The sequence below is a fragment of the Paroedura picta genome, chromosome 12, assembly GCF_049243985.1.
Source record: "Paroedura picta isolate Pp20150507F chromosome 12, Ppicta_v3.0, whole genome shotgun sequence".
NCBI lineage: Eukaryota > Metazoa > Chordata > Lepidosauria > Squamata > Gekkonidae > Paroedura > Paroedura picta.
The window spans coordinates 46,529,516-46,554,128 of record NC_135380.1 but is presented as its reverse complement, the minus strand read 5'-3'; the positions used below and the strand labels follow the sequence as shown (position 1 = coordinate 46,554,128).

Sequence of the window (24,613 nt, the reverse complement as noted above, 5' to 3'; positions counted from 1 at the left end):
TTCCTGAAGTCCATTCTATACGTACGACTACGCAAAGGTTTTCTCTTTCCCACGATTGAAAATTCCAAAAGCACATAGTCACTGCTACCAACTGTGCCCACTACTTCCACCTCATCTTCCAGTTCTTCCCTACTGATGAGAATCAAGTCTAAAATAGCAGAGCCCCTGGTTCCCCTCTCCACTTTCTGGGAACGAACTATGAACTATAGTCGCATTGAGATTCCTTTGGGTAGAGAAAAGCAGCATCTAAGAACAAACTCTTTTTCTTCAGTAATATCAGGGCTCTCTCAGCCTCACCTCCCTCACAGGGTGTCTGTTGTGGGGAGAGGAAAGGGAAGGCGAATGTAAGCCACTGAGACTCCTTTGGGTAGAGAAAAGCGGCATCTAAGAACCAACTCTTCTTCAGTAATATCAGGGCTCTCTCAGCCTCACCTCCCTCCCAGGGTGTCTGTTTTAGGGAGAGGAAAGGGCAGGTGACTATCAGCTGCTTTGAGACTCCTTCAGGTAAAGCAGCCTATAAGAACCACTCTTATTCTTATTCTTCGAGAACCTGGTTCCTGACATAAAATAACATTAATTCAGATTGCTGCCAGCTAGACAACAGCTAAAGACTCCACCCAGTCCATCCCACCACCCAGCTCTTCCGGTTTCTGGGCAGGAGGACTTTTTCCTTTTGCCTGGCCACAGGAATTCCAGGAGCTGACGGCAAAGTCTTGTGAGAGCCCACTGTTTTCCTGCTTCCACTTTTCAGGGCTTGTATCAAATCAATCCCCTGAAATCAAAAAGGGAAGCAAACCCAGCAGAAAACCCCTGGCCAACCACAAACTTGATGGACACTGAATGTCATTCCTTGGGGATTACGTGGTCCCTACCACAATCCATCTGGTCTCTCCACTTCGTAGAATCATAGAATAATAGAGTTGGAAGGGACCTCATGGGTCATCTAGTTCAACTCCCTGCACTATACAGCAGGGATCCTCAACCTGTGGTCCTCCAGATGTTCATGGACTACAATTCCCATGAGTCCCTGCCAGAAAATGCTGGCAGGGACTCATGGGAATTGTAGTCCATGAACATCTGGAGGACCACAGGTTGAGGATCCCTGCTATACAGGACACTCACAACCCTACCACTCATCCACTGTAACCTGCCACCCCTTTGCCTTCACAGAATCAGCCTCTCCGTCAGAAGCTCCGTCTAGCCTCTGTAAAAATTTCCAAAAATGGAGAACCCACCACCTCCCGAGGAAGCCTGTTCCACTGAGAAACCGCACTAACTGTCAGGAATTTCTTCCAGATGTTTAGGCGGAATTTCCTTTGAATTAATTTCATCCCATTCGTTCTGGTCTGTCCTTCCAGGGCAAGAGAGAACAACTCTGCTCCATCCTCGATATGGCAGCCTTTTAAATACTTGAAGATGGTTATCAAATCCCCTCTCAGTCGCCTCCTCTCCGGGTTAAACAGACCAAGCTCCCCCAAGATTTCTTCATATGTCTTGGTCTCCAAACCCCTCACCATCTTTGTTGCCCTCCTTTGGACACGCTCCAGTTTGTCTACATCCCTCTTCAACTGGGGTGCCCAAAACTGAACATAGTACTGCAAGTGAGGCCGAACCAGAGCAGAGTAAAGTGGTACCATCACCTCCCGTGATCTGGACACAATACTCCGTTTGATACAGCTCATAATTCCATTTGCCTTTTTAGCCGCCGAATCACACTGTTTAGATCCTTTTCATACATGCTACTGCCAAGGCAAGTCTCCCCCGTCTTATATTGGTGTATTTGCTTTATATTTGTCCCTATTGAACATTTTATTCAGTTTAGTCCACTCCTCGAGCTTATCACAATCATCCTGTATTCTGTTGCTGTCTTCAGTTGTGTTTGCTACCCCTCCCAGTTTAGTATCATCTGCAAATTTAATAAGTATTCCCTCTAAATCCTCATCCAAATCATTTATACATATGTTGAAAAACACAGGCCCAGGACAGATCCTTGCGGGACTCCACTTGTCACTCTTTTCCAAGAAGATGCTGAACCATTAACAAATACCCTCTGGGTACAATTTGTCAACCAGTTATTGATCCACCTGACTGAATAAGGATCCATGCCACATTTTACCAACTTGTCAACAAGAATATCATGTAGAACGCTTTACCGAAATCTAGATAAACTATGTCCACAGCATTCCCCTGATCCAGCAACGTAGTCACTTTCTCAAAAAAAGAGATACGGTTGGTCTGACATGATTTGTTCTTGGTCTGACATGATTTTTTCTCATCTCAAGTTACAGCATACCAAGTTCTGTGGTGGGAGAAGTTGGTTCCGACCTATGGCGGAGTAATCAGCACTAAGGACCAAGTGAGCCCATGGAACTGCCTTACCCTTAGTCGGGCCCTCAGTCCTGCCTACTCTGACCAGCAGATGCTCTCACAGAACCTGACCCTATTCAAGTTTAGATTCTATGGCTTGAACCTGAGATCTGCCCGCAAAGCAGGTGCTCCACCACTGAGCCACAACCCCCTCCCTATTTCCCACACATCAGAGAGGGACAGAGGCCCTTCAAGGCTCACTGTGGACTCAACTGACTGAACAAGGGACCATTGAGAAGGATTCCTGTTTCCTAGAAAAATGCAGCCAATTTCCATCTGTCGTTGCAAATTTAACCACAAAAAAGCAGCTCTGCTGCTCTGAAAGGGCAAGAGAAGACTTGTGAAGAGCAAGAGAGTAGAGCCCTGGGCAGTGGGATCCTTCATCAATGCCCCCTGCCCCCCCCCGGGCTTTAATCCTGGCCCAGAGAAAGCCTCAGTTTGGGAGAACATCTGTGTGTCAGTCTGATTGAACAGCAAAGCCACAGGGAGCTTTTATTGATGTCACTATGGAAACGGTCTTACTTTTTTCTCCCTCCTTAAGTGTTGAAATCCTTAATAAATATTCAACCCATCAATTTCCTATTGAGCCACCACAAATAAACAGCGCTTTCAAACTTCACTGGGATCAAGGAAACAGTGCAAGTTGCAGTACCCTGAGAGAATTTGAGATCTCCCTTAAGTAACAATAGAGAAACATAAGACCAGAAAGGAGAATGTTGCGCTTTTGAATACAATGTGTGCTGCCATGGCAAGACTCCATGGTGACAAAACCAGGGGGACTTTGTGGCTTGATTTGGAACAGGGATGAGATAGGCATGGGGCAAAGATGCCGCCCTCTCCTTTAGCAATTGCTGAACCTATTTTAGAGGTATGGGGACAGCAATATTTGCCAGTTCTCAAGGGTAGGGCCCCAGAGCTCAGAGGTGGAACCAAAGGGGAAAGGGATGGACACTCATAATGCTTGCCTTTTTTTAAAAAACAGAGAGCAAGTCTCCCCTTCTGCCTGAGCTTCCTTGCTGGTGTATCAGCCTACTTTCTCCTTTAGACATATGATATCCTTCTCTCCCAGGATCAATTGCTACAATAGTTTATTTTTTTAAATAGTGGAGTTTTATCTCAAACAGCAAAGAGGGGAAGTGGTGTCAGAATGACAACCACCTGTGGACAGCAGTTCCAAAACCTGCCCGTGGATATAGCCTGATAATTTAAGTGCCCAGCTGAGCCCCTTTGGTCCAGGGCAGGTGACCACAGTCTCCTCCATAGGTAAAGTTATTCCTGGCTTTTCTCCCCAGTGGAGACCCTTGTATTGTTCTCCTCTCCTCCATTTTATTTTCTCAACGACGGTGCGAAGCAGGTGAGGCTGAGAGGATGGGGCTAGCCCAAGGCCCCCCATGCTTTCTATCATCCGCACAGCTTGCACAAAACAGAACTGGGCAGGAGGCCCAAAAGCCATGAGGCACCCACCAAGCCTTTATAGCAGAGGAGGGATTCGAATTTGGGTCTCTGAGAGTTTCCCAGCCTTTTTGAGGCATTTTAACAGAGTGGTGGTAAAGGTATCCCCTGTGCAAGCACCAAGTCATGTCTGACACTTGGGTAATGCCTTCTAGCATTTTCATGGCAGACTCAATATGGGGTGGTTTGCCAGTGCCTTCCCCAGTCATTACCGTTTACCCCCCAGCAGCAAGCTGGGTACTCATTTTACCGATCTCGGAAGGATGGAAGGCTGAGTCAACCTTGAGCCGGCTGCTGGGATTGAACTCCCAGCCTCATGGACAGAGCTTTCAGACTGCATGTCTGCTGCCTTACCACTCTACGCCACAAGAGGCTCATATAGGGTGGTGGACACAACCACAAAAAGGCCACCCCAGGACATAGAGCAAACCACACCATATCAACGGCTGAAGCAATGCACAACATAAATAGGAACTCTTCAACATTTCAGGCAGAAGCTCTTTTTTACAGGATGCTTTTTAAAACGAACCATTTCTGTGCAGACACACACAGTAATGCAGGGAAGATCTGTGTTTTTTGGTGGCAATTGTTGCTGAAGCAGCTTTTCAAAAATCTGCACAGCCAGTCTGAACTCCAGCGGCCAACTGGAAGCCCTGTTGATCACACTCCCCTTTCTAAAAACACTTGGTGAGTGCCAAGGAAGGTGCTGGTGGACTCCGTGGGTGCCATATTGGCAACATGCATCTTAGTCCAATACTCCAACCATGATATCACACAGGCCTGCTTGGCCTATGGAACGCAGCATCCCAGCAGAACAAACAACCAGCCCTCTGTGATCTTTTCAGCCTCCTTCCTTCATTGTTGTTTAAGTGCTCCAGTGAGGAGCCGCAGTGATTTCTTCTGCCAAGCAGCATCCAAAAGGGCAGGCTGGCATTAAAGACTGGCCTGATGGTAAACATTCCCACTTCAACCAGCACTGCTCGAAACAAACAAAAGCTCTTTCCCCCCTCCAGGGCACTCGTCTGTTCAGGCTCAATAACCCTGAAAATTGGAGCTATCAAACTGTTAAATGCATCGATCTGTTAAATCAACTCCCACTAGATTAGGCTCAGTTTAGTCTACAGCCCAAGTGCTCCCATGCTTGCCCCCACCCTGTTGGCCCTGGGGCCCAAATCTTTCTCCCAGTGCCCCTCCGATTGGGCTTGCACCGCTAGAGATCCCATCCTGCATGATAAACAAGGCCTCCAGAAACAACCAAGGCTCAAGTTCTTTCTCTCCACCGAGGCCTCCTGGAAATCTCCCGCCAGGTAGCCAGGGACAATGCAGCATCAGGCTTCACCTGCACGGCTGCCAGCCATACATGTGCCTTGAATGCCTGAGATGCAAAGTGTAAAGAGCCCCGGCAGTGTGGCTGTTGCTTTGGCCTCCACCTGTCTTTCTCATGCAGGGGTTGTGAAACCTGGGGGTCTTGGCTGCCCCAAGGGGTGGGACTTAATCAATTTTTAATAAATTTTTAAAATGCGTGAACCTTTATCAGATGATATGACTATATATGTTAGCCCACTGCACCCCCCCCATGGCCAATTATGGGTTCTGGAGGGGCTCGGGGGGGTGGTCATGTACATAGCTATGCTTCCCAGGGGTTTGTCGAAGCCTGAAGAATGTTTCAGGGGTTTCTCAACAGTAGAAAAGTGGAGAGAGGCTGGCCTCGAAAAAGAGCCTTGTGCAGGAAAGATGGGAGGGGGAGGGGAACAAATCCAGAACTCTTTAAGACAGATGAGTCCACTGGCCTGTCCGTGAGCCAGCTGGGCAGGGGCTGTTGTCCCTCCGAGGGAAGCCTCCATTGGTCCTCTCTGGCGAGCCCCCCGTTTCGGCGGCATTTGCCACTTGCACCTCTGCCAACTCCTAACTGGGGGTGGGTGGGTGGTGTCTGATAAAACCCATCTCCCATCTGCTAGGGCAGCAGTTCTCAACTGCTCTAACTCAGCGACCCCAACTGTGGCGGCGATGGGGTCGGCGGGTGCATGCACACGGGTGGCATGTGTGTGCGTTCACACGTGAAATCACAGGCATTTGGGGGCCGAGAGACTTCCTAGGGAAGCCCCTTCCCCCCCAAATCACCCCTCTCCTTGGGGAAGCTGGGGAGTGCATTCGGGCTTCAATTTAGAAGCTAAGGAGGCGTGGCAAAGGGTGAGGTGGGCCCAGCCTGTTGGGCCTTCCATAGCCATGGCGACAGCAGCCACAGGCAGAGACCGAGCCAGTGGGCCACATGTGTCACTGGTCCCCCCGTGCCTTGTCTGTGAACTTAGGCTGCACAAGCTCTGGACTGGGCCCCCACGCCTACAAACTGCTCTCATGGGCTGTGCTGCACTGAGTTGACGGTGGTCAGAAGCGGCAGCGGGCGGCAGTAGGCAATGGCAGCAGGTGGTGGCAGGTGGCAGCGGCGGGCAGAGGTAGCGGCCTCCAGTGGAGGAACCACGGCAATGGTCGTCTCCATGACTGTTGTGCACCTGCACATGCGCACAACTAGGGTTGTGTGTGCGCTCCGTGCCTGTGTGGGTGTGCGCCCACACTTCCCCTCCCCTCCCTGCAGCACAGCACTGGCTGTGTCAGCCTGGAATGGTCAATTCAGACGCTGCTGCACACAGCAGTATGCATAACAGTCGGGGCAGCGTGGAGGCAGACATTGCCACGACTCCTTTGCCACCGGCCATCTGCTGCTGCCTGCCACTGCCCACCGCCACTTGCGGCCGCCTCTGCCACGACAGCAACCAACCTGGGAACCCCACAGAAGGGGCCCAGGGTTGAGATCCTAGGACCTTCTGTTTTCTGGCTTCCAAGTTTAGGTCCGAGTGAGAGGCCAGGTGTGATCCGTGATTTCTTCTATTCCAAAGGAGACCTTGCCCTTGCTTCTCCAGCCTAGCACACACTGGAATTCTTGTTCTCTCTCCAGTGGAGGTGCTTCCCTCTGCAGCTACATGACGGTGATGCTTTCAGGAGCTTTTCCTTTTGCTTCACCTTGGCCCATGTACTGGGAGACATTCTGTGCAGGGCTTCCAAGCTCCCTTGACATCCTGAATTCTCCTGCTTGCATTTGCTTTATAACAGGGATACACACATGACATAAAGCACAGAATAAACTTTGCTCCAACCTGGTGGGCTTAATCTACTCTGATTGACAGTGGATCTCCAGAATCCCAGGCAGAATCCCCCCCCCATGTGCTGCAAGAGGGGCTGCGGCAGCTGTTGCTCCTGTTCACCACTAACTGGTATTGCTAGGCCTCCTGCCTGGGACACTACGGGATCGTTCCTATGTCCAGTTGTCTTTCTCTTTACCTGCTATTTTGTTTCTGCACCATTTGCATGCAAAGTGGGCACGGACTTCACTTGTCCCCAGAGTTGGGCCTGTCTCCAAGACTGGATCCCCAGCTCCCTGCAACTTCACTTGGTGACATAATCAAGATGGCCCAAAGTAAAAGAATCCCCTCTGAGGGAGGCATTGGAATGAGCCTCTCCTCCTAGTGCTTAAAATGAGGTCCCAATGTGTAGGCCTCCTTCCCGAGTCAGCTCTGCCCCTCAAGGTATGCCAAGCCCCAAAGTGGCCGCCCACTTTCCGAAACAGCCCATCTTTCTCCAGGCAAAAAAGGAGGGGGGGGGGGCTTTGGTGGGACTACCAGGTCAGTGTCACGAAGCACCCTAACTTGCTCTACACCTGGAAGATGGGAGTGCCAATCACCAGCCTTTCATCTACGACAGCTTCTTCAGCATCTCCTACAAAGGGCCCTTGAGAGCTGGCCATTCACAGCTAAGCCCCCAGTGACCTCCAAGAGACTAGAGGACACATTTAAAGTCTACAGGCTATTTCTTCAAGGAGGGCAGCTGCTTGGGAAAAGATCACAGCAAGGTAGGTGTCCTGCAAGCAGGAACAGCCAGTGGGGGCCTGCTCACACCCTGCAACAAATGTGGTAAGTCTTTAAGGTGCCACCGGGCTGTTGCTCTTGTTGTGTGCCCAGTGACCTCATTTCCGCAGCCTGCCTCAGGAGAGCCTCCTTGCTCATGACCTGCTTTCGCCTTTCTCATAGAATCATAGTCGGAAGGGATCTCCAGGGTCATCTGGTCCAACCCCCGGCAGAATGTAAGAAATGCACAATGAACTGCCCACCCACAGTGGCCCCAATTCCATGCCCAGGTGATGCCTTGGGTAGCTCTGCCTGGCCTGGTCTCCAGAGTTCTGCTCCTGTGACATCAGCTGTGCCCTTCTTCCCTCCCATGGCCTGGCAGCAGCAGCAGCGCCAAGAAATCCAGAAGGTGCTCCCCGTCTGTGCGTGTTTATCCAGCTAAATTGGAGAAAGTGGTTTGTTGACAGGAACACGCTGCCCTTTCTTTGACATTGATTTATTTTAAAAAATACTAAGGAAGAAAAATTGGAATTATTTAAAAAACAAACACAAAGTCAGAGAGAGAAAAGCCACACACAGAAAAGAATGGGGCATGCCTGTGTCTGTACTGGACAAGGAGAAGCTGGGGCGAGAGAGGAGAGAAAACAGGCTCTGTGGGGGTTGGAGAAATGAAAGCATCACAGGTACTATTTACAAATGGCAAAAGAGAAGAAAAGGCCAGCACAAAGGTGTAATACTGAGATACAAATGCATGCTATAGTGGCCAGAACAGATTATCAACCAAAGGTACCCTTTGAAAAAGAGGATGGTCCAAGAGGGGCGGTCTGAGCTCCTGTTTCCTTTCTCCTTTTCACGATGCGTGTATTTTCAAAGGCAGCCTGGTGCAGTGCTTTACTTTTTTGTTTGTTTGACATGTACAGGAAAAAAATTGACAAAGAAGTGGGGGAAGAAAAGAGGCCGAGAGATGGAATTGCCTACCCAAAGGAGGGGGGCTATCAGTTAGAAGGGGTTTGTACTGAAGATATACAGAAGGATGGCAGGGAATGCCCCTCTGCGCTCTCACTCTCTCACGCCTGCCTTCCACCCAAAGGACTTCTTCAATGGTCATGAAGAGCTTGCAAGAGTGTTCCTCGGTTACCAAGCAAGCTGGGTCATGACGGGCCCGTGAACAAAACTGTAATGCATGTGGAAAACAGGACTGGGATACCAGATGTGGCTGTAAGGCAAGTGGGAGGAGGGCAGGAGCTTGTCTGCAATTCAGCAGCCATGTCTGTTGACTGCCAGGCTTTTGGCACCAGTTGCTCAAACTAGAGGGAAATGGTACCTGTTCCTGGCCCATACCACTGTGTACTGGGGGTGGGATCGGGGGAGATGAACATGCACATGAAATTGCCTTTCACTGAGTCAGACCAGCTATTCTGATCAGCAGCAAATGAAGTGTTTCACAGCCTCTAGCATAAGAACCTCTTCCAAAAGAACTGAAATCCCAGGGATTGAGCCTGAGTCCTCTTGAACACAAAGCAGATACTCTACTGTGCAGCCACCAGCCCACTTCTTTATGGTACTCCCTCATGTGAAAGCACCTTGCACATGGAAAGCTAGTATGTCAGGGGAGGGCAGGATTCTCCTCCATTTCCATGACATGACAGTTTTTCCACCACAAAGCTTGTTGCTTTCAAAAACAAAAGCAAGATTTGTGCTGCATATTTGGACAGATCCTCTTGGGTCTCCTTGCTTTACAGTGTTGCATCCCAGCCTACAATTTCTGCAGCAGTAGATGGGCCCATCCAAAGGTGGGTGTGATTTTTTAAAAATGAAGTATTTAACAGAGTCCTAGAGCCTCTTGTGGTGGAATGGTAAGGCAGCAGACATGCAGTCTGAAGCTCTGCCCATGAGGCTGGGAGTTCAATCCCAGCAGCTGGCTCAAGGTTGACTCAGCCTTCCATCCTTCCAAGGTCGGTAAAATGAGTACCCAGCTTGCTGGGGGGGGGGGGTAAACCTTCCTCCTATCCCTTCCTGAATTGAAACAGAAAGTGTTCTGCACTTGATTGGGGAAGCTCAGAGTGAGGAGGGGAGCCAAGCACAGAAGGAGGCTCTTTCCTTCTTTTCCTGAATGTAGGCAGGGGGAAGGATTGAAGTCAGCAGCTCATGGAGAACGAGGAAGGGGAATTAAATCCAAGAGGCAAATCTCTGCTGAGAGAAGTGTGGACTTCTGGAGCACAGTCACTTTAAAACAGGGCAAAAATAAGTATTGAGAGGGAAATCTTGTTACTGGGAACCAGGAAGTCTTTGAACTGACACCCTGGCCAATCAGGGAAGACTGCTTTGCTACGTCAGCATTGCAGGCACAGGGCAGGAAGTTAATCCGCAAAACGCATAAGATCTACACTATACTGGGGGCTTTAAAAGCCGGGTCATCAAATATATCGACTTATATCCTCTCCTGAGTTTCACAGGGGAAAGGTAGGGTCACTGAGGATCAATCATGGATGTTGCAGAGGAAAAATCAAAATGGAAATCGAATACAGTGCAGAGGAGAGGGATTTATTTGGGCTGGGAGATGATAAAAAACAAAGTGCAGATTTGACCCTGTTGTATGGGTGGACTGGAAGCCAGTGAGGTTCCCACAGCCCTTTTTACAATTTTATTTCCTGCAGCACCCTAGAACTTTTATGATGCTACTGGCTCGAGAACTTGGCTTTAGACATGTAGTTTTCACTGATGGCCCAGCTGTCTCTCTTAGACATGTTTCTGTCCTAATTTCTTGGAAATATGACCTGAACGGGGAGAGGGGATGTTGTTGATGATCAGGGCAGAGGAGAAAGGATAACAGCAAGAGGTCTCTGAGAAGTACTCTCATGAACAGCAGCCTCCTGTTTGGGGGGGGGGCAAGAAAAGATGACCATGGGATTGGGGGGGGGGGTTTGCTATGAAAGTGTCCCATCCTGTAGGGCAGTGGTCCCCGACTTTTTAATCACCGGGGACCACTCAAGGCTGGAGACCACTCACCGGGGACCACTCAATGCCTTTTACTGAGGCCCGGTGGGAGGGGTAGTTTACTCCTCTACTCTCAACCACTGCCCTAACGCTCTCTGATCGCTATGGTAATGTTTAAACATCCCTTCAAAATAAGATACAGACACGCCACAACAATGAAGTGTGTTGTAAAGGGCTGGGGGGGGGGATGAAGTAAAGGGCCAGGGGGGGGAGAAGGCGTCCTTCGGGGCCCACCTCCAATTAGTCGAAGGACCACATGTGGTCCGCAGCCCACAGGTTGGGGATCGCTACTGTAGGGAACAGTGCTTGGAGCAGGCTTCCTCAATCAGGGTTTTATGAAACCCTGAAGTTTCTTGATGGCCTTGGCAGGGTTTCCTGAAGGGGTGGGAGTTAATTTTTTATATCTTTTAAACATTTCTGAAACATTTACTGGATGATATAAACATATATGTTCATGTCGACCTGCCCCTCAATGGATGATTATGGGCCTGGAGGAGGTGGGGAAGGGAGGGGTCCCGGGTGGGCATGTCCACAGCTCTGCTTCCCAACCATATTCTGCACGATCACATCACGTTTGGGGTTTGTCGAAGCCTGAAGAATGTTTCAGGAGTTTCTCAATGGTACAAAAGTTGAGAAAGGCTGGGTTAGAGGGTCAGCCTGAGAGGGCAGTAAAGTAGGGCAGTTAAGTAGAGCGATCGCATCTGTCAGGCAACTCAGTCAAAAGAATAATACACAATATTAATGAGAATACAAAGATGTGTGGGTTAAGCACTCCGTTCACAAGAGAATTCTGAAGGTGCCAAATTCCACAGGGAGGAGCGGAGGGTGAAGAGTCCCCTGACGAATCCCTGGCCTGCGAGGAACAGCCACATGTGCCACAGCACCTTGCTGTTTGAGGGGGGGGGGTGAGGTAAGGCAGCTGCCTCATGCAACAGGCAGCAAAGGGGGACACCTGTTGTGGAGCATGGCCAGCTGAAGGGCTCCCCTGCCCAAGGCCAAGGGATCAAAAAGGAGTGGAGGCAGAGCAGGTGGCCCATGTTCATTAGCGTGTATGTGTTTCATTTGGATTTTCCACCTGAAGCCTCCAGGGATGCTCTCCATGTCCCCCCCCCCCCCCGCTTATTCTTCCCAGAGCCAGTGGCAAGTAGGTCCTGCTCTAGAAGCCAACAAACAAGCAAACAAGCCACCTCCTGACTTCTGCTACCTCTGGACAATATCACTGATTTCTTTCACAGAACTGAGCAGCTTGCTAAAGTCTTGGGTAGCGCTTGGGCCTCCGCCGGCCGTGGCCGGGCAGATCTGAAGCTCTCGGAGGTTGTTCTCCAGCTTGTTGATGGCTTCGCGGAAGGCAAACTTGTTCCGCATCTGCTGGATGGAGTCGACATAGCTGGTGCAGAAAGTGTACAGGTTCTTGCCAGCCTCCAACACAGCACTGTGGCTGGCCATCTGCTCGGAGTTCTTGCTGATGGCCATCCGCAGGGCCTCAGCACTCTCCAAAACCGTACCCTTGGTGACAGTGCCGCTGGTGATCTTTTCGGGGGGTTGGCGGGTTTTCCGCAGGGACACCCGGGTGGAAATTAGAGGAATGAAGGCAGTAGAAGCTGGCTGGTCCATGCTGGGAATGGATGAAGAGGCAGCAGGGGCAGAGAAAATGGCAGAGGGAGCTGCTGCCGCCAGCAAGAGTTTTGTGGAAGAGGGGGGCTTTGGTAAAGATGAGAGCACTGGTTTTTTCCCCCCCTCCACTAACAAGTTCAGCTTGGGGGCCTCAACATTCACAGTGTCCATAGCCTGAGCTGGGGGCTTCCCCTTCACCCCAGGGGCGTCGAGCCCTTCATGGCCAGCCCCAAGACCCCCTTTGCCCGTTTTGCCAACCAGGACATTTGAGGAAAGCGGCAGCGGGGGAACTGGTTTCAACTTGGATGGCTTGCCTCTTTCCTTCTCCGGAGCCTGCTTCATCTTCCTCCCCCGTGGCTCATCGGCAGGAGCTTTGCCCATGAAGACACCAGTGCCAGCTTTGCTGCTAGGGCCTGGCTCCGTTGTCAAAGTGCCTCCCGGGACACCAGCTTTCCCGGCTTCCTCCCTGTGAGAAAGGCTAGCAGCAGAAGGGACGAGGGGCTGACTCTGCCCAAGTTTTGTTGTAAAGGTGGGTGGGCTGGAGCCAGGGCTGGATTCGCCATCTTTGGGCACCTCCTCGGGCAGCTCTTCATTTTTTCTGAGCAGTCGGGGGGGTGGGGTCACTGTCCCTCGCACAGCCAGCTCTGCCTTGGTTTCGTTGGTCCGCTTCCGAGGGAGAGCGGGCTTCTCACTCTTGTGCCCACCAAAGGTGGATGAATCAAAGTGGCGCCCTGAAGACTGCAGGTTCCGGGGCAGTGTGACGGACTTCCGCTCCGTGTCCCTGGCACTGTGGGGAACGCAAGAGGCCGAGCAAGACCGCAGGAAGCGCTTGCTGCCGTTCGTGCCACCCTCATCTTCGTTGGCCCCTGGCCGGCTGTTGGGGGTGTGGCTAGATTTTTTCCAGAGGTGAGGGGACAGTAACCCTGAGTTCCCAGCCATGCTCCCATTGGTGACTCCAGCCTCGTTGCCAGGACTCAGAAACCTGGAACGGTCCTCTCCGTCCACAGGGGGCACGACGATGGCCCCATTGCTGGCCTCCCTGTTCTCTTCCTCACACACTCCTCCCTTGCGCTCCAGATGGCTATCCACCTCCCGGAAGGAGCTGCTGCGCTTTGGTGGGGTGGGGGCCATCTTCTTCTTCTTCTTAATCAGTGCGCTGAAGAGGTTGGTCTTTTTGTCTTTGGGGAGCAAGCGCTCGTCTTCAGTTAAGCCACTCTCAGGGATGACTCTTTCCTTCCGCGGCAGCAAGGGAGAAACAGCCAGTTCGTGCTCAGTGGAATCTAGGAGTGAGAGAGAGGATTAGATTACACTGTGCTTCAAGGAGATAAACATGGGAGCTACTAACTGGGTTGGGGGCCCTCAATGGAGCCGTGCCTGGTTGGGAGCTGGAAAAGGAGCATGTACCATCAGGCCATCTCAACATGCCATTTCAAGTGGGCCCCCCAAATACCCAATGCTACCACAAGTGGCAGGTTCACAAAGCAGCACCATGCTCATTGTAGGTTTCAGATCTCTGGTGTGCTGATGCTGCATGCATAGCTCCTACAAGACGCAGAAGGACCAGCAATGTCACATCAGTAAGTTCTTTTTGGCTGCCTGCATCAGATGAAAATCCAGCTTCATATGACCCGTGCCACATATCTGGAAGTGCACTGAAACCCCCTGCGGCAAAGCAGCTGCCAGTTGTTTCTCCCCAAATGCAGACCACAAAGCACCAACAAAAAGGCCACAGGCCTTCCGAACATGAGGCAGGGAACGTCCAAGAATGCTGCATGCCCAGGGCAATGGGAAAATGAATGGGACTCCATCAGGACAAAGGATGGGGCAGGATTCCCTGCTGCTCTGGGAATCCTGCCTTCGCTGCTAAAGAACAGAGAGAATTCAGATCGCTTGAGACCCCCGGTGGGAGCCCCTGGGATCTGACTGTCAACCTAGAACACCGTAGCCAAAGCACAGTACTGATCCAGCTGGGATAAAGGCCTCCTTGCTGCAACCAGTCTCCCCTAGTTCCACATGCTTGGCGTATACACAGAATATGAACTGTTTAACATTTTCTCCCTATATCTTTTGAAACAGTCTCACGCCTCTTGTAACAGCTATCAGTCGGGCAGGACTGGAGGCTTTTGCAGGACAGAGCCTGCTTTGTCTGAGACCTGACCCTTCCATGCCTCTGTCCGAGCAGGCTCCATCCCTGAAACCCCCCATCATCTCACCTCTTGATTGCCAAGGTGCCTTAAATCTCTCTGTTGTGTCTGCTGCTGCAGACTTCTATGGAATCTGTCTGCTGCAGAACACAAGCCATCCACAGCTCTAATAAACTGATTGAAAGGCCGCTTAATTTCACTGTAGACTTCTGTGGCGCCCTTTTCAGAAAGATATTTGGTACTTGCCAAAATCCAAACTCTTCCGCATGTGCAGAACAGACACCCAATAATGTCCAGTCTGCATTTTCCTGCTAGGAGAGGCAGGGTCTCAAAGGGGATGCCAGTCGCTGATGGTCAGGTACCTACTGAACATTGCCACTCTCTTCATGGTGCTGCACAGAGTAGCCAGCCTGGAGCACTGGTCTGTCTTAGAGCTCCTCCTCCTTGCTCACTGCTCCAAAGAGGAATGGCCCAGAATGCACTAGAGGTTGCCAGCCTCCAGGGGTGGCCTGGGGCTCTCCTAGAGATATAGCTCATCTCCAGATGATAGAAACCATCTCCCCCTGAAGAAAATGGCTGCTCTGGAGGGTGGACAGCACAGCATCGTACTCCCCAGAGGTCCCTGTCCTCTCCAGGCTCCAGGAGTTTCCCATCCGTCTCAGGAAGTCACAAGCAAGCCTGACTGGAGGCTAGGGACTCTCAAGAAGATGCTGCTCTTTGGTTTTGCCACCAGGCAGAGGTGCTTCCACTTCCCCTCTGGCCCACTGTGTGAGGAAAGTCCGCACGTACCACCTTCTGCCGGGACTTTGGAGGGGGTGATCTCCAAGCTCTCACTGGCATCTTTGCATTCGGCTGCTCTTCTGGATGTCCTGGTTTTGGTGGGCAACTCTGGAGCTTGCAGTAAAGTGTTCACCACGCTCCTCATCCCTTGCTTTCCCAGCTCTTTTTCCACCTCTGAGTTACAAATGGAAAGAAAAAGAAAGGTCAGCAAGCTCCAACCCAAAATTGTCACAGACCCTGAACTCCTGCTGAGACTGCTTTTGTTTCCTGTGCATCCCCACCCCACCCCATGAATTTCCCATTGCTCTTCTCACACACACATACACCATTCTGCTCAATGGTCTCTTCCTTGTTTATTTCATAGAATCATAGAATCATAGGGTTGGAAGGGGCCATACAGGCCATCTAGTCCAACCTCCTGCTCAACGCAGGATTAGCCCTAAGCATCCTAAAGCATCCAAGAAAGTGTGTATCCAACCTTTCCTTGAAGACTGCCAGTGAGGGGAAGCTCACCACCTCCTTAGACAGCCTATTCCACTGCTGAACTACTCTGACTGTGAATTTTTTTCCCTGAAATCTAGCCTATATCGTTTTACTTGTAGTTTAAACCCATTACTGCGTGTCCTCTCCTCTGCAGCCAACGGAAACAGAATCCTGCCCTCCTCCAAGTGACAACCTTTCAAATACTTAAAGAGAGCTATCATGTCCCCTCTCAACCTCCTTTTCTCCAGGCTGAACATTCCCAAGTCCCTCAACCTATCTTCATAGGGCTTGGTCCCTTGGTCTCCATTTCCATGTAGAACTATGTAAAACAAGCCCTTCCTCCAGGCAAGCCATCAAAAAGAGGTGGGAACATTATATTTGCACACAACTTGCTTTTTTCTTGCACAGAAAAAGAAGACTTGGTTCTTATATGCCGCTGTTCTCTACCAGGAGTCTCAGAGTGGCTTACAATCACCTTCCCTTTCCTCTCCCCACAACAGACACCCAGTGAGGGAGGGGAGGCTGAGAGATCCCTGATATTACTGAAGAAGAAATGTTGGTTCTTAGATGCCACTTTTCTCTACCTGAAGGAGTCTCAAAGCGGCTTACATTCACCTTCCCTTTCCTCTCCCCACAAAAGACACCCTGTGAGGAGGGGAGGCTGAGAGGGCCCTGATATTAATGAAGAAGAGTTGGTTCTTTTCTCTACCCCAAGGAGTCTCAAAGCGGCCTTCCCTTTCCTCTCCTCACAACAGACACCCTGTGAGGGAGGTGGGGCTGAGAGAGCCCTGAGATTACTGAAGAAGAAGAAAAGTTGATTCTTATATGCCACTTTTCTCTACCCGAAGAAGTCTCAAAGGGGCTTCCAATCGCCTTCCCTTTCCTCTTCCCACGACAGACACCCTGTGAGGGAGGTGGGGCTGAGAGTGCACTGATATTACCCCAGTCAACATTTTGAACTCCCCTCCTCACAGCGCCGTGGTTCTTTGTGGCACCACAACATCGTAGTTGGAAAACACTGCTCTAAAATATATGGATACTTGACAAGACTGTGTGTAATTCTCCTCCCTCCCATAGTTTGGAGATCTGCTGCCCTAACTTACAAAAAGAAAGTTTTTCCCCTGCAGAGAGAGAGAGAGAAAGAGAGATGCGGGGGTTATGCAGATGGGGCGATCATGTGGAAAACAAAGCACTTAGCTTGCCTCCCACAGAGTGAGACTTAGCCTACCTTCAGAGATGCTGGATTCTTGAAACATAGTCTCAAATGCCTGGTGGATTTCAGCGAAGGAAGGCCGATCGGAAGGGCTCCACCGCCAGCCTGGAAGGGCAGCAATGTATTAGTGCTTTGCCTGAGGGGCCAGCTGGTGCATGCACAGACACCCTGTGAGGGAGGTGCAGGTACACAAGACATCCGGGTTTCTTAAAGTGTGACTTGTTGAAATGTGAGGTTGCTCAGCAGGAGAAGCCAAATTCTCCATCATAGTGGCGAGAGAAGAATCCCCCCCCCCCAGTATATGAGTGGAGGCTACAGAAAAGCAACACAAACTTTGGAAGGTCATATGATACACAACAGTCACCAAAACCCCTGCTGCACTTCGTAATATTTTCTTGTCAGTTTGGAACAACCAGATGTGTTCTGAAAGAGGCGAATGACTGAGCCTTGGCATTGGCTTGCTCGGAGGCTCAGTGAGAGCAGCAGACTAGGCAGAACAGAAACCACTGCAGCTTTGGGCAGGCGCAGGACCTGCAGCTTAAAACAGTTAAGCATATTTGAGATAATAACTACTGGTGCAGGAAGGGGAAAATGTGGGGTTACATTGGGTAACTCAGGCTGCTAATAGGATAGAAAAGGCCTGTCAGAGCCGTCCGAATTTGCAGCACTTGCTCTGCAGTCATTCTCAATGCAGCCCACACAATGCAGCCCATCCCCCCTCCTTGTAAAAGGGGAAAAGGAGGAAATCCAGAGGAAACTTACATGCTCTCATGAGCTCATAGACCTTCTCTGGACAGCCTTCTGGACGTTCCATACGATAATCCTTCTCCAGGAGCTCATAGACCTGGGAGAGGTCGATCCCAGGATATGGGGACATGCCATACGTTGCAATTTCCCAGAGTAAGACACCAAAAGCTGCAGGGAAAGGTGACACAACACTTTAGGAGATGCAATTCTCAAACACAGTGTGGAGGCATCCCATTGTGTTGCAAGAAAGTTTAAGTAATTCAAGGTTCCCACAAACGAGAGACATTGTCAATCACAGACAGGAGGGTGCATGTTGCATCCCTGCATGATTCATTGCACTGGACTGGCCTCACACCTCAGCAATCACAGGTAAAGGAAATGCCCCTCCAATCTGGAGGTTCTGGTTTTGTACGAGTGCACGTGTTGTGTGCTCCCCCAGCTCCTCATGGCAGTTTGCATTCCATGCATGGCAGCCAGTGAAACATTAAAGAAGGGTAACAAGCCCCTTGGCCCTTCAAGACAGATCTCCTGAGATATGACAGGGCAGCATTAGACTAATTTTCAATTTACTAGCATGTCTGCAATGCCTCGAGATCCTTCAAGTCCTCTTAAAAGCCCAATTAAGAGGCATCACAGCTGATTAACTGCAATCTCCATCTCTCCTGGGCTGCAGCCCCTCCGTGAATTGGAAGGCGCATGTCTCTATTGCATCCCACCCCACCCCCCGCGCCTCCAACAACTCTCTTCCGTCTTCTCTCATTAGACCTTTCTCTGCAAGAGCTGGATTTTTGTAGCCTGCTTTTCTCTACCGGAAGGAGTCTCAAAACAGCCTACCTCTCCCTATCACAGACACCCTGTGAATGAGGTGGGGCTGAGAGAACAATGACAGGACAGGGTCCTAAGCCCATGGTCACCAAGCCAGCTGCACATGGAGGAGGAGTGAGGAATCAAACCCCACTCTCCAGATTAGAGGACACTGTTCTTAACCACTGCACCATAAACTGCAACAGAAATCTATAGAGTGGGGGATTCCCCTACTCTAAGGATGGGGGAGACCCACAAAGGAGAAAGCAAAGCAGCACTGTTAATTTTGGTCTCCTTCCCTCCTGTGCTGCGCCTTCTCTCCTATCTTCTCTTGTCCTCCCACTTCACACAAACACCCCAGTTTTGATCCAGATTAGACAGAACTGGAAGCAAAAATGCTACTGCTCCCAGTGTCCAATTCCCCCGCCGCCTCCTTTCTGCAGCAGCCCCAAATGCCCCTCAAGTTCTGTTGCTGAGGGAGAGGACTTTGGGTATGGGAGGCTGCTGCAGAACAAAGCAGCAGGGAAACACTGCATCGTGAGCAGAAATCCCAGGTCCCAAAGAACCATGTGTCTTTGTGTTTTTTTAAAAGCACATTGAACCAGAGTTGCCGCTGTGATCCCGTTGAGGCAGGTGAGTGACCTAGTTATGGATTCTGATGGATAAATGAAGGACTGCAATCTGGATTTTCAGATAGTCAGGTGGTTAGGGAATTGGTTAGAGAACCGCACTCAAAGAGTTGTTGTCAATGGTGTTTCATCAGACTGGAGAGAGGTGAGTAGCGGGGTACCTCAGGGCTCGGGGCTTGGTCCAGTACTTTTTAACATATTTATTAATGATCTAGATAAGGGGGTGGAGGGACTACTCATAAAGTTTCCAGATGACACCAAATTGGGAGGATTGGCAAATACTCCAGAAGATAGAGACAGAGTTCAACAAGATCTGAACACAATGGAAAACTGGGCAAATGAGAACAAGATGCAATTTAACAAAGATAAGTGTAAAGTTCTGCATCTGGGTCAGAAAAATGAAAAGCATGCCTACTGGATGGGGGATACGCTTCTAGGTAACACTCTAGAATCATAGAGTTGGAAGGGGCCATGCAGGCCATCTAGTCCAACCCCCTGCTCTACGCAGGATCAGCTCTAAGCATCCTAAAGCATCCAAGAAAAGTGTGTATCCAACCTTTGCTTGAAGACTGCCAGTGAGGGGGAGCTCACCACCTCCTTAGGCAGCCTATTCCACTGCTGAACTACTCTGACTATGAACATTTTTTTCCTGATATCTAGCCTATATCGTTGTAGTTTAACCCCATTACTGCGTGTCCTCTCCTCTGCAGCCAATGGAAACAGCATCCTGCCCTCCTCCAAGTAACACCCTTTCAAATACTTATCATGTCTCCTCTCAACCTCCTTTTCTCCAGGCTGAACATTCCCAAGTCCCTCAACCTATCTTCAAAGGGCTTGGTCCCTTGGCCCCAGATCATCTTCGTTGCTCTCCTCTGTACCCTTTCAATGTTATCTACGTCCTTCTTGAAGTGAGGCCTCCAGAACTGCACACAGTACTCCAGGTGTGGTCTGACCAGTGCCATATACAATGGGACTATGACATCTTGTGATTTTGATGTGATGCCCCGGTTGATACAGCCCAAAATGGCATTTGCCTTTTTTACCGCTGCATCTCACTGCCTGCTCATGTTTAGTTTACAATCCACAAGTACCCCAAGGTCTCGTTCAGAAACAGTGTTACCTAGAAGCGTATCCCCCATCCAGTAGGCATGCTTTTCATTTTTCTGACCCAGATGCAGAACTTTACACTTATCTTTATTAAATTGCATCTTGTTCTCATTTGCCCATTTTTCCATTTTGTTCAGATCTCCTTGAACTCTGTCTCTATCTTCTGGAGTATTGGCCAGTCCTCCCAATTTGATGTCATCTGGAAACTTGATGAGTAGTCCCTCCACCCCCTCATCTAGATCATTAATAAATATGTTAAAAAGTACTGGACCAAGCCCCGAGCCCTGAGGTACCCCGCTACTCACCTCCTTCCAGTCTGATGAAACACCATTGACAATAACTCTTTGAGTGAGGTTCTCTAACCAATTCTCTATCCACCTTACTATCTGAAAATCCATATTGCAGTCCTTCATTTATCCATCAGAACATCATGGGGAACCTTATTAAAAGCTTTACTAAAATCAAAGTAAACGACATCAACCAAATTTCCACAATCCAGCAAACTTGTTACTTGGTCATAAAAGGAAACCAGGTTGGTCTGACAGGACCTGTTGGAGACAAATCCATGCTGGATCACCAAATTGTCCTCCAGATGTTTGCAGATCACTCCCTTTAATATCTGTTCCATTATCTTCCCCACAACAGAGGTCAGACTCACTGGTCTGTAGTTTCCCGGGTCATCCTTCCTCCCTTTTTTGAAGATCGGAATAACATTTGCTCTCTTCCAGTCCTCCGGAACATCTCCAGCCTCTATGCCATCCCTGGATGGGGCCATGGTGCCCTCTGTTCCCTGCCTGTGCTGCGCACCATTGACAACAACTCTTTGAGTGCGGTTCTCTAACCAATTCCCTATCCACCTAACTATCTGAAAATCCAGATTGCAGTCCTTCAATTTATCCATCAGAACATCATGGGGAACCTTATCAAAAGCTTTACTAAAATCCAAGTAAACGACATCAACTGAACTTCCACGATCCAGCAAACCTGTTACTTGGTCAAAAAAGGAAACCAGGTTTCCTACAAGTACTACTACAAGTACAAATACAAGTAAACTACAAGTACAACGATATAGGCTAGATATCAGGAAAAAATCTCTGAACCTCTATCCATTATTTTTGACACTTCTTGGAGAACAGGTGAGGTGCCAGACGATTGGAGGCGGGCAAATGTTGTCCCCGTCTTCAAGAAAGGGGAAAAAAGGATCCGGGTAATTTTCGACCCGTCAGCTAACATCTTTAGCTGGCAAAAGTTTGGAACAAATCATCAAACTGTCAGTCCTTGAGCAGCTGGAACTCAGAGCTGTGATTTCTAAGACTGAGTACGGGTTTCGCAAGAACAAGTCATGTCAGACCAATCTTATCTCTTTTTTCGAGAAAGTGACTACCTTGCTGGATCAGGGGAATGCCGTGGACATAGTTTATCTGGATTTCAGTAAAGCTTTTGATAAGGTTCCACATGATATTCTTGTTCACAAGTTGGTAAAATGTGGTATGGATCCCAATTCAGTCAGGGGGATCAATAACTTGTTGACAAATCGTACCCAGAGGGTACTTGTTAATGGTTCAGCATCTTCTTGGAAAAGAGTGACAACTGGAGTACCCCAAGGATCTGTCCTGGGGCCTGTGTTGTTCAACATATTTATAAATGATTTGGATGAGGGATTAGAGGGGATACTTATTAAATTTGCAGATGAACATGAGTCAGCAGTGTGACTCAGTGGCTAAAAAGGCAAATGGAATTTTGTGCTGTATCAAACGGAGTATCATGTCCAGATCACAGGAGCTTTACTCTGCTCTGGTTCGGCCTCACTAGGAGTACTGTGTTCAGTTTTGGGCACCCCAATTGAAGAGGGATGTTGACAAACCAAAAATTGTCCAGAGGAGGGCAACAAAGATGGTGAGGGGTTTGGAGACCAGGACGTATAAAGAAAGATTGGGGGAGCTTGGTCTGTTTAGCCTAGAGCGGAGACGACTGAGAGGGGATCTGATAACCATCTTCAAGTATTTAAAAGGGTGCCATATAGAGGATGGAGCAGAATTGTTCTCTCTTGCCTGAGAGGGACAGACCAGAATGAATGGTATGAAATTAATTCAAAAGAAATTCCATCTAAACATCCGGAAGAAGTTCCTGACAATTAGAGCAGTTTCTCAGTGGAACAGGCTTCCTCGGGAGGTGATGGGTTCTCCATCTTTGGAAATTTTTAAACAGAGGCTAAATAGCCATCTGACAGAGAGGCTGATGCTGTGAAGGCAAAGGGGTGGCAGGTTACAGTAGATTCACGATTGGGATGTGAGTGTCCTGCATAGTGCAGGGGTTGGACTAGATGACTCATGAGACCCCTTCCAACTCTATTATTCTATGATTCTATATTCATATCTCCATTTTTCTTGAAGGGATCTCTGGTCCTCGCTATTCTATTGTTTTCTTCTCTTTGTTTGCACTGTTCATTTAAGAAGGCATTCTTATATCTTCTAGCTATTCTCTGGAATTGTGCATTCAATTGGTTGTATCTTTCTCTTTCTCTCTTGCCTTTCACTTTCCTTCTCTCTTCAGCTATTTTTAAAGGTTCCTTAGACAGCCATTTTGCTTTCTTGCATTTCTTTTCATTTGGGATGGTTTAGTTGCTACCTCTTGTACAATGTTGCGAACCTCCGTCCATAGTTCTTCAGGCGCTCTGTCTTTCAGATCTAATTCCTTAAATCTATTTGTCACCTGCACTGTATATTCGTTAGGGATATGATTTAGTTCATACCTGAGTGGCCTAGTGCTTTTCTCTACTTTCTTCAATTTGAGCCTAAATTTTGCAACAAGAATCATAGAGTTGGAAGGGGCCATACAGGCCATCTAGTTCAACCCCCTGCTCAACGCAGGATCAGCCCTAAGCATCCTAAAGCAAGAAGCTGATGATCTGAACCATAATTGGCTCCTGGTCTTGTTTTTACTGACTGTAGAACTTCTCCATCTTTGGCTGCAAAGCTCATAGTCAATCTGATTTCTGTTTTGATCGCCTGGTGTTGTCCATGTGTAGAGTTGTCTCATGGGTTATTGGAAAAGAGTGTTTGCTATGACCATAGTATTCTGTTGACAAAATTCTACCAGCCTGTGCCGTGCTTCATTTTGAATTTCAAGGCCAAACTTGCCTGTTATCCCCGTTTATCTTTTGGCTTCCTACTTTAGCATTCCAATCCCCCATGATGATAAGCACATCATTTTTTGGCGTTGCTTCTAGAAGGTGTTGTAAGGCTTCATAGAACTGGTCAACTTCATCCTCTTCAGCAGCAGTGGTTGGGGCATAGACCTGGATGACTGTGATGTTGAATGGTTTGCCTTGGATTCGAACTGAGATCATTCTGTCATTTTGGGGATTGTATCCCAAGACTGCTTTTCCTATTCTCTTATTGATTATGAAGGCTACTCCATTTCTTCTGCGCGATTCTTGTCCACGGTAGTATATCTGATGGTCATATGAATTAAATTCACCCATTCCTGTACATATTAGTTCACTGAGTCCTAAATTGTCGATGTTCAGTCTTGTCATCTCACATTTGACCATGGATCTGACGTTCCAGGTTCCTATGGAATACAAATCTTTACAGCATCAGACTGTCTTTTCGTCACCAGTTACTTCCACAACCGAGCGTCCTTTCGGCTTTGGCCCAGTCGCTTCATTCATTCTGGTGCTACTCATACTAGTCGTCTGCTCATCCCCAGTAGCATATTGGACACCTTCCGACCTGAGGGGCTCATCTTCCGGCGTTATATCATTTTGCCTTTTGAACCTGTTTATGAACCTGTTTTCATAGCAAAGATACTGGAGTGGTTTGCAATTTCCTTCTCCAGTGGATCACCTTTTGTCAGAGCTCTCAGCTGTGACCTGTCCGCCTTGGGTGTTTCTGTACAGCATAGCTCATAGCTTCACTGAGCTATGCAAGCCCCTTCGCCACGACAAGGCAGTGATCCTTGAAGAGATATCCACTTGCTATTCTTGACCGCATCCCTGTGAGAACATTCAGATGGGGAAATCCCAGAAGGCTGCCGATCTACAGTGACCAGGAACATGCCCATACTGTTGCCAAATTTGGAGATTCCTGGGGATTTGGAGATGTGATGTCTCTCTAGGACTAATTTCTCCTAAACACTGTGGTAGGCCATGCAGCAGGGGTGGTCAAACTATGGCTCTACAGATTTCCATGGTTTACAATTACCATGAGCCCTTGCCAGCATGGACACCTGGAGAGCCACAGTTTGACCACCCCTGCCATCCAGCCTGTCCTCTGGAGCTGTCACTTTCTCCAGAGGAAATGATCTCTGTAATCCGGAGATCAGCTGCACTTTTGGGAGTGCTTAAGTTGGCAACCCTGCATGCTGGTCCGGGCC

The 24,613-nt window shown here is 49.2% G+C and overlaps 1 protein-coding gene across 4 annotated transcripts in view; it reads right to left on the bottom strand.

Annotated features, from left to right (window-relative positions):
• Window positions 1-8,198: 8,198 nt before the first annotated feature.
• Window positions 8,199-24,613, bottom strand: part of ABL1 (ABL proto-oncogene 1, non-receptor tyrosine kinase) — a 263,258-nt gene continuing 246,843 nt past the window's right edge. For all 4 annotated transcript variants that reach the window (XM_077305221.1, XM_077305224.1, XM_077305223.1 and 1 more), the window contains 4 exons: window positions 17,712-17,864; window positions 16,965-17,054; window positions 15,263-15,427; window positions 8,199-13,609 (listed from right to left, as the gene is read on the bottom strand). In XM_077305221.1, coding sequence (XP_077161336.1) covers window positions 11,916-13,609; window positions 15,263-15,427; window positions 16,965-17,054; window positions 17,712-17,864 — 2,102 coding nt within the window. In that variant the 3' untranslated portion in view covers window positions 8,199-11,915. The remainder of the gene's footprint in view (window positions 13,610-15,262; window positions 15,428-16,964; window positions 17,055-17,711; window positions 17,865-24,613) is intronic.